The 15,467-nt window shown below is 28.5% G+C and overlaps 1 protein-coding gene across 1 annotated transcript; it reads left to right on the top strand.

Annotated features, from left to right (window-relative positions):
• On the top strand, nucleotides 1-5,748 carry LOC111302839 (ubiquitin carboxyl-terminal hydrolase 18-like). Its single transcript, XM_022898697.2, has 11 exons — nucleotides 1-527; nucleotides 1,435-1,585; nucleotides 1,654-1,742; nucleotides 1,855-1,940; nucleotides 2,027-2,189; nucleotides 2,303-2,426; nucleotides 2,842-2,999; nucleotides 3,183-3,267; nucleotides 3,416-3,628; nucleotides 3,864-3,925; nucleotides 4,525-5,748. The coding sequence occupies exons 1-11, from the start codon at nucleotides 280-282 to the stop codon at nucleotides 5,345-5,347; spliced, it is 2,202 nt and encodes a 733-aa protein (XP_022754432.2). The 5' UTR covers nucleotides 1-279; the 3' UTR covers nucleotides 5,348-5,748.
• Nucleotides 5,749-15,467: the final 9,719 nt, after the last annotated feature.

Genomic DNA, 15,467 nt, shown 5'->3' with positions numbered 1-15,467 from the left:
GGGCTTTCCACGCTTCAGAGGCATAAATACAAAGGCGAGGGTGTGGTGGCTGAGTGGCGACTTTTATTTCTTAACAAGTAAGAAACCAAAATCCTCTGCATAACCAAAAAGAGAAAAAAAAGGGAAAAAGTTTTGCTAATTCAGTATTTTGGGGCTTGTTAGTAAGAGCAATTAAAAATAAAAAGAAGTTAAATAAAATTGGTAAAGGGGGAAAGTGTGGGGCCAAAAGGAAAATCGATGAAGAAAAACCCTAGGATCAGGATCGAGCAGGCTGTTTAGATGCATGTCAGTGGAATAACGTTGGATCTAAATTGGTTCCTGCAATCAATATTTACGCTCTTTATATTCGCATTGGGGGCTCTTCACTTGCTTAAGAATACGGCGTCGAAATACTTCGAAGTCGACGCTAATTTCGATCGTGACCAAACAATGCCTTCCATCCCCATCGACTCCGACCTCTCTTCTTGCGCCGTTTGCTCTAATCCCGCTTCCAAGAAGTGCTCTCGTTGCAAATCTGTTCGTTATTGGTATGTATGCATTTCTTTTTAAAAGATTTACTTTCTTGTGTGATCCCCCTTCTTGATTAATTCTTGCGGGGTTGTTACTTTTTTTCATGATTGCAGAACCTGTTTCTTTTACTTTTCGGCATTACTAAAAGTAAAAAAGAAAAAAGAAAGTGTGTTCTTTTTTTATGTTATAATACTTGTTTAATCCTCCTAGTGACTAAATGCTTTCCAAAATTTTCTATAATTGTTGTTTACCGGTGACGTTTCTTGATTCTACATTGACGTTGACTTAAGTGCTTATGATTGAAACTTTTGGTTTTTTTTTTTTTTTTAATTTGTATATATATTTTTAATTTACTTCTTTTAAACAAATTGGTATTTCTGATTTATGGTTAGAAAGAATTGCGTTTGTTATCGATCCAGGAATTTTACTTGTTCTTTTTTATTTCTTATAAGTACTTTTACTTTATTTTTTTCCTCTATAAAAGTACTGTTATGCTTAATTGAATCCGGACTTGTTCAATGCTGATAATGTCTATAAATTTTGATCACTCCATCAGTCAAATATACAGAAAGATGCCATAATTGTAGTTTTATTTGCATGAATGAGTTAACAAAAGCCTCTTAGGCTTTGCTTGGTAGGAAGGATGGAAAGGGATGAGGAAGGAAAACTTGTTAATCTACTGGTTATTAGATTAACAAGTTTTCCATCCTCATCCCTTTCCATCTTTCCTACCAAGCAAAGCCAGTCTCAATGGCTCATTGACTTTAAAATTTGCATTTGGTGTCCAATATAAGAAAATAAGAATTCCCAGTTAATATGCTAGTGAACAATGATTTACAAACCTTCTGTTCTTGTTCTGTTGGTTACATAACTACATCTATAATTTGGATGGTTTAATTTTATTACCTTTGCTCTCTTTTTCAGCTCCTCAGCCTGCCAACAGGTGCACTGGAACGCTGGGCATAAAACAAAGTGCAAAGTAAATTCTGCCCAGACTGGGAGTACAAAACCGTTTTCAGGAGTTGCTCTGCTTCCTGCGAGTGGAACCTCTAAGATAATCAAGAAGCCAAGAAAGGTTAATCTTTTGACCCTTTTTAAAACCAAATACAAGTAAATTTGAATCTCATTTTCTAATTTTTTCAGGTTCTTTTCCCATATGATAAGTTTGTAAAACTTTTCAACTGGGAGAAACGAGGATTCCCTCCATGTGGACTCTTAAATTGTGGAAACAGGTTCATGTTTACAATGCTTATAGTTCTTTTTGTTTGAACTTCTGATTAGACAAGATAAGTTTATGTTCCTTCTGATTTTTATTTATTTTTCCTGTTTGTCCTTTTTCTGCAGTTGCTTTGCTAATGTGGTTCTCCAATGTCTTGTATCCACGCAGCCACTTGTTGCTTACTTGTTGGAGAAAGGCCATCGGAAAGAATGTAAATTGAGAAACTAGAACTGCTAGGGTTTTCATCTCTAAGTTCTTGAAAATCTGGCCTGTATGATTTTTATTTCTATTTTCCAGGCAGACGTAATGATTGGTGCTTTCTATGTGAATTTCAAACGCATGTTGAAAGATCAAGCCAAAGTCTGCATCCATTTTCACCAATTAACATTCTATCACGGTTGCCTAATATTGGAGGTAATCTTGGTTGTGGAAGACAGGAGGATGCACATGAATTCATGAGGTTAATATCACTTGTATTCGATTGCATTTTCATTTTGACATCTTCTTGGAATTAACTTGAGGAAATTGTGGACTTCTAGATTTATTTTGTAATTATTCTCTGCCCTTTTTCAGGTTTGCTATTGATACAATGCAATCAGTTTGCCTTGATGAATTTGGTGGAGAAAAAGCTGTTGATCGTAGCTCTCAAGAGACAACCCTTATACAGCATATATTTGGTGGCCATCTACTGTCTCAGGTGATGCATCCTATTGATTTAGAATAATTGACTTTTCCTTTTCTCTATTGAAACCTCAAATATTCACCATTCATAAAGATACAGTATCTATGGATCCTTTAGTAAACAAAATTCTGGAACTTTGGGTTTAAAAATTTGCTTCTTAATTTAGATTTCTTCACCAACATAGAATACCTATATGAATTAGAAAGTCATAGTGAATAAGAGTGTTGCTCCATAACTAAGTGAGCATTTGTTCAGAAGTTGAACATCTGATCAATTGAAGGTGATTTCAGTTGACATTTCCTTATTTTATTATTATTATTATTATTATTATTATTTTTATGAATCACCTTGCTTGGTGTTTTTCAATGCTTAAGTTTGTACTCTGATAGTCTGATGTCCAACACTTTATCATCGTGTTGAAACCTTTTAGGTGATTTGCACAAATTGCAATAAGATTTCAAATCAATATGAAAATATGATGGATTTAACCGTTGAAATTCATGGAGGTGCTTCATCGTTGGAGGAATGCCTTGATCAGTTCACTGTTAAAGAGTGGCTTCATGGAGATAATATGTACAAATGCGATGGGTATGATTGCTTCTCCTCCACTTGGTCTCAAGATGTATATATTTTTGTTTGCATGATTTTAAATTATCCACTCATCAATTTTAGCTATATTTTATATATTTTATTGTACTTTTATGTGCAACTATTTGTTTGATGTCATTCTTGGAACTTGTGTTGATTATGGTATTTTATTCCTCTTTTCAGCTGCAATGACTATGTCAAGGCATGGAAGCGCCTTACTATTCGATGGGCTCCTAACATTCTTACAATTGCCTTAAAAAGATTTCAGGTCTTACCTTCGTCTACAATGCACGTGTAATTTGTTGGCATTTGTTGACATGGCAGTGAATGCTTGTTGTCTTTTCCTTTTGCTGTTAAATCAGATCATTGAAGCTTCATTTTATCAAATCTGAAATTTCTATTGAAAATCTTTGCAGAGTGGTCGGTTTGGAAAACTCAACAAAAGAGTCAGCTTTCCTGAGATGTTAGATCTTACCCCTTACATGAGTGAAGATGGAGATGATACCAATGTCTACAAACTTTTTGCAGTTGTTGTCCATGTGGATATGCTAAATGCATCCTTTTTTGGTCATTACATCTGCTATACCAAAGATTTCTGTGGAAAGTGGTATAGAATTGATGACTGTAAGGTATTTTCTCTCTCTTTCTCATGTGCATTTAGCACTCATTTCCCTTTTCTGATTGTGAGTGTTGTGCCTATTAAAAGGATCTCTCTGCGGGAGTGTCTTTATGCCAAGGCTTCCGTGTCATCCCCATTCAATCATCATTAGAAACAGGGTAGACAAAAAAATTGTTTGTCATGTCTAGTGTACTTAGATTCCCAGTTTTTATCTTAACCTGTTCTCTTTTATTTTTTTTTTCCAGGTTATGAGGGTTGAATTGGAAGAGGTACTTTCTCAGGGAGCATATATGCTTTTATATAGCAGGTACCTTTTTCCTCCTTCGATAAGAACTGGTACTTAAAGCCAGTTCTCTCTCTCCCTTTCTCCTATTTAAAGCTTTGATTTACTTTGTAGCTATGGATTACTTTGTAAAGGACTTGTAACCTGAAATTTGACAGCTAGAGTGCCCATTCAAATTATAAAAATTTAAAGGAGTTTGTCAGAACTAATCAGAAAAAGTCTATAGGTTCTGCCCCATAAATCTCTTGGTTTTGATGTGAATTAGCCTGTTGAGATAAAGTTGCAGTTATTGTTTGACATTTGTTTATCCTTTTTGTTGTCCAGTACTTGTAACTGAAGATTTATGGATACTGACCCCTTTGTTTAAATATATTGTGGTATGCTGTATAGGTAAAAGAGAGCCATAGATGGGTTTTGGTTGTCAAAATATGCATCCCATGTGTGTGCATCTATGGGACCAACTAAGGCATGCATATGAATATTCTTGTTCAGTGCTTTGGCCCAGCCAAAGGATGAATAGATACTTTTAGAGGAATTCCTTTTGCTTTCTTGTATGTGTAATTATCTTTACAACTGTTTTAACCAGCGACCTTATAGGTATCCGGTTTTCCTGTTTTGTGCAGGGTTTCTGCACGCCCATCATGTCTTAGAAGCTCTGGAACTCAGGGGAATGATGAATGGATATTGATGAAAGGTGAAGAAGAGCATTGTCCAAAGGAACAAATTCAGTTTGTACCTGGAAAAGAGTCCATTAATTCTTGTAGTTGTTCTTCGTCCCTGTCATTGAACAGTAGTTTGCATTCAGAATTTCCTAGACGTGAAGTTGAGTCATCTACTGGAATGAATTGTGATGCTGTTCATGGACACAAGGATAGTGATGTGATTAAGCTCAAGTTGAATTCATCTTTTTCTAAGGAAGTTTCCTTCTATGAGAACAAGTCATGTTTCCGGATTGATTCGGAAGGTATTAGAATAAATGATGAAGATATGGACAGGGTTAATTCTATAGCCGTGAGAGAAAATCCAGAGAATATGGAGGGGATTGGTGCTCAGCTATGTTCTTCTGATATAAAGGAGATGCCCAGTTGTGACAGAGATCTGTTTGTTGCAGCCAGTTCCGAAGCTGCACTAGAAGCAAAAAGTACGAAGATGGTTGACATGAAGCAGTATTTATCAGTTTCAAAAGAAAAAAAAAGCTGTGAGCAAGATTCAAATGTAGTAATTAATTATGAAATGAAAGATTCAGAAGACATGGAGGTGGCCTATTCTAAATCAAGTCCATCTACTGCAAGGGATAGCAGCCATCACAGCAGCAATTTTTCTTTTTCAGACGAGGCATGTCCAGCCAGAACCCTTGGTTTGAAACGTGAATTGCCCTTACACGGTTCAGAACCTGAGGGAGGGAATGGGGTGAAGAGAGCTGAAATAGCAGATAGTAAGCAATAATTGGCTGCATTTTGTCGCTAATTGTTTTTGTTCATATTTTTTGATCGTCTCATCATTGAAAAGAAATGGTTGGAGTTGGGTTCGTTATATGGGGATTCATTATATATAGAAATATCAGATTGTTTTGGTACCAAAATATTAGATGGCCCACACCCATTGTAGGTTGACGTAATGGAAGAATATGGTTACAATTATTAGCAGGAATTTCTTTGCTAACAAATTTAGCTCAACCTTGAATACTAGACTTGTGCCACTCCTGACATGTATTGCTAAATATTTGAGCTATTATTCGACGTGTCTGATATTGGCATTAGTCCGTCTTGTTTCACTTGCAACGAACTCGTTAAATTTCTCAGTGTATCAATACATTAAATTAACACTGTTATTATTTTTGAGTTAAAGACTAAATGTAGCTTGGGGACAAGTCAGTAGAGGTGAGAAAATAAATTAAAAAATCTGAAAATTGATTGGAAATTATAGTATTTGGTTTGATTCGGATTGATTTTTTTATTTGATTTAGATTAAATTTAAATATTAAATGTATATATTAATTTCGGATTGAATTTCAAATTTAAATGTGAAAAATAAAAAAAAAATCGAATTGAATTATACATGTTTCTTAGTTTTTATATATATTTTAAATTTTTATAAAATAATAATAATAATTTTATATCAAAATTTACTTAAACATATTAAAATTTTATATTAAAAAAAATTAAAAATTGATAAATTAAATTGAACCAAATTGAAAAATTTTGGTTCGATTCGGATCAAAAGAATATTCGATTCGGATTCGGATCAAAATTTAAATTTTAAATTTTATATAATATCCAAAAATTTAAATTTTATACAGTATCTAAAAAAATTGAATCGAATCCATGAACACAACTTAGCTTTAATGCTATTTTGCCCTCGCCTGTTTAGGCCCTCAATGTCCCCACGAGTTGCTTTTTCAATCCTAATAGCTTTTTTATATTTTTTTGTTTTGATATATTTTTCGCGTATAAATGAATATATATAAATTATAAATGTAAGATGATAAAAAAATAGACAGATATAAAAAGGAAAATATTTTTATATTTTTTATTTCATTAATTCAATTTATATATCATAATAGATCTTAATCTATCTTGTAGATTTGAATGGAGATATAAAAAAGAAAGTTATCAATAAATTAAATACAAATTCTTTTTTTTTTTTGTGAATAGTTTATGGAATATAAATAAAAAAAGGTTATATAATTTCTTTTTGTTTTAGAATAGAAGCATTTTATTTTATTTTCCCATTTCTATATTTTTTTATGAAATTTGTGTAGTAGTATATAAATAATTATAATCTAGAAAATATATAAGAATAGATAAATGATAATATAAAGATACCGATCATTTTGTTTTAAAAATATGTCTTTAACATCCAACTATAACACTGAATAACCTTTTTTTTTTTTTTAAAGGTAATTCCAAAAGAACATTTTAATAAGGGGATTTACATAAAAAAGATATAATAGGAATGTTTCCGTTTTGGTTTAATAAAAAAAATACTTATTTAAAAAATTACAAATTCTAAATTAATAACAAGGAAATTGCAATTACTATATTACCTTTATTGACCATAATAAAAAGATAGAATTTTCTTATCTCTTTCTACCTTTTCAATGTGAACTTTTTCATTCTCTTTAAAATATAAGCCTTTTATGTTTTGATATCTTACTTACCTTTTTTCCTTTTTCCTTATCTACTCCTCATCTAGTTCATTTGTCATGCAATACAATTTTTTTCTTTTTTCAATTGCTTTGTCTTTACAAGATCGAAATTGAAAAGCTTAGGGTTTTTGACAATTTTCACTTGTTTTTCTCCATTTAGACTACATCAGCTTATTAAGTTTAGGATCTCTTTCCTTTGTATCTTACATCACTCTTGATTTTGAGTATTTGATTTTGTTGTTGAATTATTATTTACGTTGATTTTGCAAATGAATTTGTGAGATATCCTGTTTTCAATTATTTTATGTTGAATTATTATTTATACTATTTTCAATGATTTTACATATCATGTTTAGGGTTGGCTTTTTGATATCTTGTTTTTAATGGTGTTTTTTTCTATTTTCAATAGCCTTTTAAAAGAAAAAAAATTACAAATGGAAAAAATGGGACAAGAAAAGTAGTGGAAAGACATTTATGCATGTTCGGCTTGGTTATTTGATGAGGTTATTCTTAGCTAATTAGATGGATAAATAAAACATAGGTATGCATACTTTATAAGGTGTAGAGTTTGAGAATATGTGATATGTGATATGTACTTTTGGCATGTGTATATATTACCTTAGGGATATGTACATTGTGATTTTAAGATATATACATTTAGATAGAAGTATATGTACATAGTGCATTAGAGATATGTGCATTTAGATACAAGTATATGTACATAGCGATTTAGGGATTGAGGAGAATTTAGATACAATATTAAGGATAATTTACTAGAGAACATTGGAAATGGTAAGTTGACTTAATATTTTATGTTAGTGATTCCACCGCTAAGGTCAATAATGACAACAAAGATATGGCTTTGAGCTTGGCTACTCGAGAATGAACATGTCTTAGGTGGCAAATGTGTGAAATTTCTTGTTTTCATGCTTATGCCATCATTAAAGCTAAACATGGAGACATTTACCAATATTTTGATGACTTTTATAAATCAAGTAAGCAAAACTTGATTTATGTGGTCATGATGGCTCCAATTAAGACTTATAACATACCTAAATTTAACAGCCTAAATAGACCGTTTAGTGAATTCTCTTTGTTGTCTCTAATGACCAAAAGAGCACCTAGCTGACCAAGAGTGAAACATATTAAATCATAATTTATTTTTAAGTGGGTAATTTGATGTCAAAAAAAATAAATAATCAGGTCACAATCGAGCATCATATGGATTTCCAAACCTAGCTTAACATGTTGTAAGTTTTTCAATATTCATGTTTTGTCTCTAGTTAGTTGCACTATTATAGTTATTCGATGTTATTGAATTTAGTTTTGATTTTTGCATCTTTTAAAGATAACTAACTCATTGTCCACAGGTGCATACAAGTAGATTTTAACATGTGTGAAGAGTTTGTACATGTGGATAATCACTTTTTGTAGTTTTTGTGCATAAGGTATAGATAGGGAATATAACTTTTTGATTGTATAGTTGATACTTTTTGTGAAGAAAATATAGATTTGAGATGCTTGTCTTTTTGTTGCATTGCCTAATGATGCTCAAATTGCTCAAAGGAAGAAAAGTCTCATTTTGCATAAATGAAGTTATTTTTGTATTAATTTTTTTTTTATAGTGATAATGTATAGTTACTTTATCTAATTCCCTACCTCATGCTGCAAACAAATGAATATTTTTAGCTCATTTATTATTATACTTTGTACTTGAGGATGTTTTGATATTTAGTGCCTTTAATGTGGTTGATTTTAAAAATTGATTGTACTTGATTATATGTATAGAGCAATATTATAAAACATAGTTAAAATGGTAATCGACATAGATAAACAATTTTCAACAGAGCAAGTATCTCCATGGTTGAGATTAACAAATCTCTATATCTTAATCTTTATTTATACATATTTTAATCTACATTCTTTGCAACGTCTATTGCATGCAAAAAAATTACAATGACTTATTAATAGCCTAACGACAATATATGCTCTACACATATGTTAAGGTAGTTAAATTCCTTACTTTTATTACATAAGTATGTCAAGGTAGTCAACTACATTAACCAAGGCATTCGACTTCCTTTTTTTGGTTTTAGCTATTATCAAAATATTTAAGGTGGTAGTCAACTTCAATTGTTACTACAATCGAATTCCTTGCTTCTATTACATAAATATGTCAAAGCAATTGATTGTTTTACTAAAGCATTCTACTTCATTGTTTCTATTACATAAATATATCAAAGGCAAATTGACTATCTTAATCAAGGCATTCAACTTCCTTGCTTCTATTTCATCTATGATCAAAAAGTGTTGGGTGGCAATCGAATACCTTTATACAGGCAAGAGAATTTCACATTTTCAAATAATTTAAGACATTTAAATACCACAACAAATGTACGTAATATCATACATAAGTAAAATTTCATAAATCTGACTCTTCATAGTTAAAGTAATATACACAAAAAATTGCATAATATCATTACATTATCAAGTATAATAAATAACATAAAGTATTAAGTATCTACAAATATAGTATAACCATTTCCAATAAAATACCTAAACCTTTTAGTTTAATCAATTACATAAGGTATTGATTGTCTTTTATCAATAGTACAATCAAATATCTCACAGTTAATTCCTATACTTAGTTTGAAGTAAGTTGCACAATTTTGTATCTTTCAATGTTATGGCAATCCAAAATCAAATTTGCAGCAAATTGTAAATTATACTTTTTTATATCCACTTGCATTCAACAAGTTAAATAGCACATAAATGCTAACAGCCTAAATCAACATTAGTATAGTTTTAATCATCGCAAATTATGTCTCAATAAAGCAAACTCACACAGATGAGTGGTAGATTGATCTAGCCATTGAATGCTTGTAAGTGCTTAATTAAGAACACTTCACAATCATTTGCATTGTGTTATTGAGTTGAGCTATGAGGTTGCCTTATCTCAATCTACTACTATTAATAAATTCCAAGATAGTGATGATAAAAGAAAAACATAAATAGATAACCTTAACTCTTTATCGGATTGCTAATCAAATAGAACAAAATTTTTTTATAGTACACTAAATCATTTGCAGCTTTATGATTCGAAGTGCATAATAAAAGTAAGAAAACTTTAATCTATGATAAACAAATGGAAAAAAAAATCAAAGACAAAATGTGGCATAAACCTTAAATCTTTAATATATCCAAATGATATGGTTCGATTATCAATAATTTGAATTTCACGAGCTACCCTGTTGACACAATTTGCAATCCAATGATTATTTGCATGAATGAGTAAACCTATTTGATTTACAGAGATATATAACACTAATAAGAAAATGAAGTTATGATTGCCAATAAATATCCCAACAAAAAATATGTTTACTTACTAATTTTGCTTCATTGATATCAGTATTAAATGGCTTTTTTTATAGGAATTGATGAAAATGGTTCTTTTCAATGTTGTAGGTAAATTCTCCTCAGTCCTTAAAGACCATATATGTATACTTGTATCTAAATATACATATCCTAAAAGTACAATGTACATATCCCAAAAGTATATATCACATATCCCTAAACCTTAGACCTTATAAAGTATGAATACCTATATTTTATTTATTCATTTAATTAGTTAAGAATAACCCAATCAAATAGCCAAGTTGAACATGCACATGCGCCTTTCAATTATTTTTCTTATCTTTTTTTTTTCATTTGTAATTTTTCTTCTTAAAAGACTATTGAAAATAGAAAAATACCATTAAGAATAAGATATTGAAAAGACCACTGTAAACATGATATCTAAAACCATTAAAAATAGTATAAACAATAATTCAACTTAAAATAAATGAAAATAGGATATCTCATAAACCTATTTGCAGAATTGGCATAAACAATAATTCAATAAGATTAAATATTCAGAATCAAGAGTAAATTAAAAGACAAAGGAAAGAGATCCTATATTTAATAAGATGATGTAGTTTGAATAGAGAAAAATGGGTGAAAATTGTCAATTACCCTAAAGCCTTCAACTTTGATTTTGTAAAGACAAAACAGTTGAAAAAATGAAGGAAATTGGAATGCAAGACAAATGAACTAGATGGGGAGTAGAGGAGGAGGAAGGAAAAAAAAGTAAGGAAGACAACAGACACAAAAGGTTTACGTTTTGAAGAAAAAAGGAAAGTTCACGTTGGAAAGGTGGGAAGAAGTAGAGAGATTCTATCTTCTTATTATGGTTAATAATGTTAATATAATAGTTGCAAAATCCCTATTATTAATTGTAGAGTTTTTAATTTTTTTTGTGTAGTTATTTTTTCTTATAAAATGTAAATATTCTTATTATACCCTATTTTATAAATCTTCCATTCTAATTTGCACATGTACAGTCAACTTAGTGTTTCATGTGTTGTTAGTAGTTTTTTTTGCTTTTTTTTTACTTGTTTACTTTTTTTTTTTATTTAATAAATTTTTTTTATGTATGGGACTCACTTGATATTAAGTTTTTCCTTTACTTTTTTCCTTTTAAATATTTAACAAATATTTTTTATTTTAATTTTTATTACTTTGAAACCCACTTGATATCAAGGGTATGCCATGTATTTGTTTTTTCTTTTTCTTTTTTTACTTTTTAAATTTTTTTATATATTTAATAAAAATTTTTTAGATTTAAAATTTTTGTGAAATCTACTTAATGCCAAAGGTATATCACATGTCAAGTCATTTGTTTCATTGTTTTCTTTTTTATTTTTTTTATTTGTCTTTTTTATATTTAATAGATATTTTTAAAGGTTTTGAAATTTATTATATGGGCTCATTTGATATTATTATGTCGACGTCATATCAGATTTTTTTTTCAATCCTTTCATTTTTAGTGTTTTTTTTTTATTTTTTTAATCAATGATATAAATTTTGCAAAAAAAAGCTATTTATTGCTAATGTTGCATGGCAATTCAACATTTTTTTTTTGTTTTTTGTCTTTTTTTTTTTTTAGAAATTAGATCATTTACAAAAAATTGACAGATGTGTACACATTGACGGATGTGTACATGTTACACCTTATTTCATTTTTTTCTTTTCACTTTCTTTTTGCCTTTTTTTTATTGTTTATTTTTTTATATTTTCTTTTTTTTTGCAATTTTTTATATTTAATAAATATTTTTAATACATTTTATTTTTTAAAAATGGGACCTACTTTACATGAAGTTTTCTTTTTTGTTGTATTTTTTGGTTTTTACCTTTTTTTTGGGATCAAAATTATATATTTATAAATAACTAAGATGTAATCTATGCATTAGTCCATCAATTATATCAATTCTACTTATTTTAACTTTTATTGCATTATCATTCAAGGTGTAAACGTAACACCTTTTTTTTCTTTCCTTTTTTCTTTTTGACAATTTTTTTAATTCTTTTATTTTTAATTTAAATAAATTTGTAAAAAGACCCGATTGTTGTGTCCACATAGCAATCAAATTTGGGTTTTTTCCTTCATTTTTTTTTTGAATTACATAAGTTTTGCAACAAAAAGAGCTAATTTTTTTAAAAAGATTTTAGTTTTTTAATGTGGAATCTACTTAAAGCCAAGAGTATGCCACATTTTTTTTTACTTTTTACTTTCTCATTGTTCTAGTTTTCCTTTTTTATATATTTAATAAATAATTATTTATATTTTATTTTTGATGACCCACTTGATATTGAGGGTGTGACACATGTAATGCGATTTAGTTCTTTTTTTTTTCTCGTTATTTACATTCTCTTTTTTACTTCTTTTATTTGATTAATATTTTAAAATATTCTAAAAATTTTAAAAGTAGGGCCCATTTGATCAATTATTAAAAATATGTTTCATTTTCTATTTTTCACTTTTTCTCTTTTTAATTTGATAATTATTTATTTTATTTTATATTTATACATGTATTATATTAATAAAATTATTATTTAATATCTTAATTTAATAAAAATACTATATTTATATATAATTAAGATATAATCTATTTATCTATTCATCAATTATATAAATTTTACTCATTTTGATCATTATTTGAAACTCATTCAATATGTTGATGTGATACATTTTTTTTTTCTTTTTTAAAAACTTTTTTACTTTTTTTTACAATTTTTTTTTTGTTTTATACTTAGAAAATTTATTTAAAAAAACCTGATTGAGGTGTCCGTGTAGCATTCTAATTTGTTTTTTTTTTATTTCATTGTTTTTTTTTAAAATTATATAAATTTTGTAATAAAAAGAGCTGATGGATAGGCAAAACTATTCGTATTTGATAAGTTTCAGTCTGATTCGATCCGATAACAAGTATTTTTACTCTTTTTCTTATTTTAAAAATTTTTTGTTTTCTTTTTTTTCCTTTATTGTTTTATTTACAAATTTTTGTAAACAAATAATGTTAATAAAGGTGCTCACATAGCATCCCGTTTGTTTATTTCATTTTGTTTTTTATTTATATTTTACCTTTTAATTAGATCAACTTTACAACAAAATTAGGCAGTTAATAGGGATGGTAAAACAATTAGTATCCAATATATTTTTATTTGTCTCAATTCTATATGAGTATTTTTGTTAAAAATATCGAATCAATTAGAGTCGATTTTTTAATAAAAATTGATGGTGGATCAAAAACATATTTTGTCTTTTATCTCATGTCATCATATAGTATATATAAAAGTATATGCTTTATTATTTATTTAATTTTATATTTATACATGTATTCATCATTTTTTTTTGTTTATAGCTTGGTATTAACTGGGTCCTACATACAAAAAATTAAAATTTTTGTATAATTTATATTTTATGAGAATAAAAGACCAACTTAGGGATTCGTGTTCACCTCTATTTGGATTTTTTTACTTTTTGCCTTTTTTTTCATTTTCAAAATTTGGTAAAATAAAAAAAAGATGAAAATGAATTGCAGAACGAAAAAATTGACTAGTGACAATGTGTAGGCGCCTTACGTAATATGTATAAATTATGAAAAAAGTTTACATGTTTCACACCTACACTAGTTACTCTTCAAGCCTCAAAATTTAACAAGATTGAATACCATGAGTCCATGACCATAAACAGAATAAGCTGTGGCTATGATTGTTTGAGAAAAAAAGAGAAAAAAATAGTTTGTAACATAAGCTGGATTAAGAATGGTGATGGGTACCTTATAAATGGGTATCTTGCACTAACCAATCCTATTAATGATATTAGGGTATTTTAAAATCAAATTTGGATAAGATTCGAATAGTAAAATTATTAACTATCATAAGTTTGGGTAGTATTTGAGCAATGATCTTAATGTGCCCACTATCTTAACCCAATTGTAAATAATAAAATTTTAATATTATGTATATTTTATTTATAAATTATTTGTTATTAATGTAATACTTAATTATATTAATTCATTAAGTGTTTTAATTATAATTTTTATTTATAATTTATTCTTTAGTTAATTTTAATTTATTAATTTAATTTTTCTTAATTAAAATAGATTTTAAATTGAATTTAAAAATCAATTTTTCACTTGGTAAATGATTTTTAATAAATTCAGATAATTAACGATTTTGTATAATTTATGAGTAAAATTTGAGTGCAAGATCAAAAGTATTCAAATAATTATAAAATTTGATTATAATAAAATATAGTCAAATTTGGATATAAGTACCTTGAAAATAACAAATGTCATCCCTAAGCTAAATATGCTAACCAACATTTGCAAGAGGAGATGGTGACAATTTTTTCTATTGAGTCATTGATGCATTTTAGTGCACAACATTAAATACCATTATTTCTAACTTTTAAAGAGAATGGAAGGAGCTGGAAAAAAAAGAGGTGCTGGCTAAAATGGAGCCAAACATGTAAAAAAAAAAAGACTAAAAGGTTGGAAAAGAAATAGAGCCAAACATGTAAAAAAAAAAGTTGAAAGGCTAAAAAAAAATTAGAGCCAATGTAAAACAAAAGGAAGAGAATGCTGGGAAGGCTAAAAGAGGGATGGAAGGCTAAATAAAAAGGGAGCCAACATAAAAAAAAAAGGCTGAAAAAAGATTGAAAAGCTAGAAAAGAAGGGAGCCAACATAAAACAAAAGGAAAAGAAAGGTTAGAAGGCTAAACAAAAAAAAAGAAGAATAAAAAAGAAATGGTTGAAAAAACAGTTAGTGGAAAGGAGTCTGTTGGCTAAAAAAAGCTAAATAAAAAGAGTTAAATGTAAAAAAAGAAGGGTTGAAGAAGAGGGAAACCAACATAAAAAAGAAAAAAATGCTAGAGAAAAAAAAAAGCTAATGTACAAAAAAAAAAGTTGGAGAAAAGAAATAAGCCAATGTAAAAAAAAAAGGACAGGTTGAAGAAAAAAAAGAAGCCAACGTAAAAAAAAAGGAAAGGCTAGAAAGAAAAGAGCCAAACACATAAAAAAAGAGAAAAGTTGAATA

The sequence above is a fragment of the Durio zibethinus genome, chromosome 13 (assembly GCF_047325235.1).
Source record: "Durio zibethinus cultivar Kanyao isolate XHJ-2024 chromosome 13, ASM4732523v1, whole genome shotgun sequence".
Taxonomy (NCBI): domain Eukaryota; kingdom Viridiplantae; phylum Streptophyta; class Magnoliopsida; order Malvales; family Malvaceae; genus Durio; species Durio zibethinus.
Note: the sequence above shows the minus strand (reverse complement) of the source record. Positions and strands in the feature narration are given on the sequence as shown.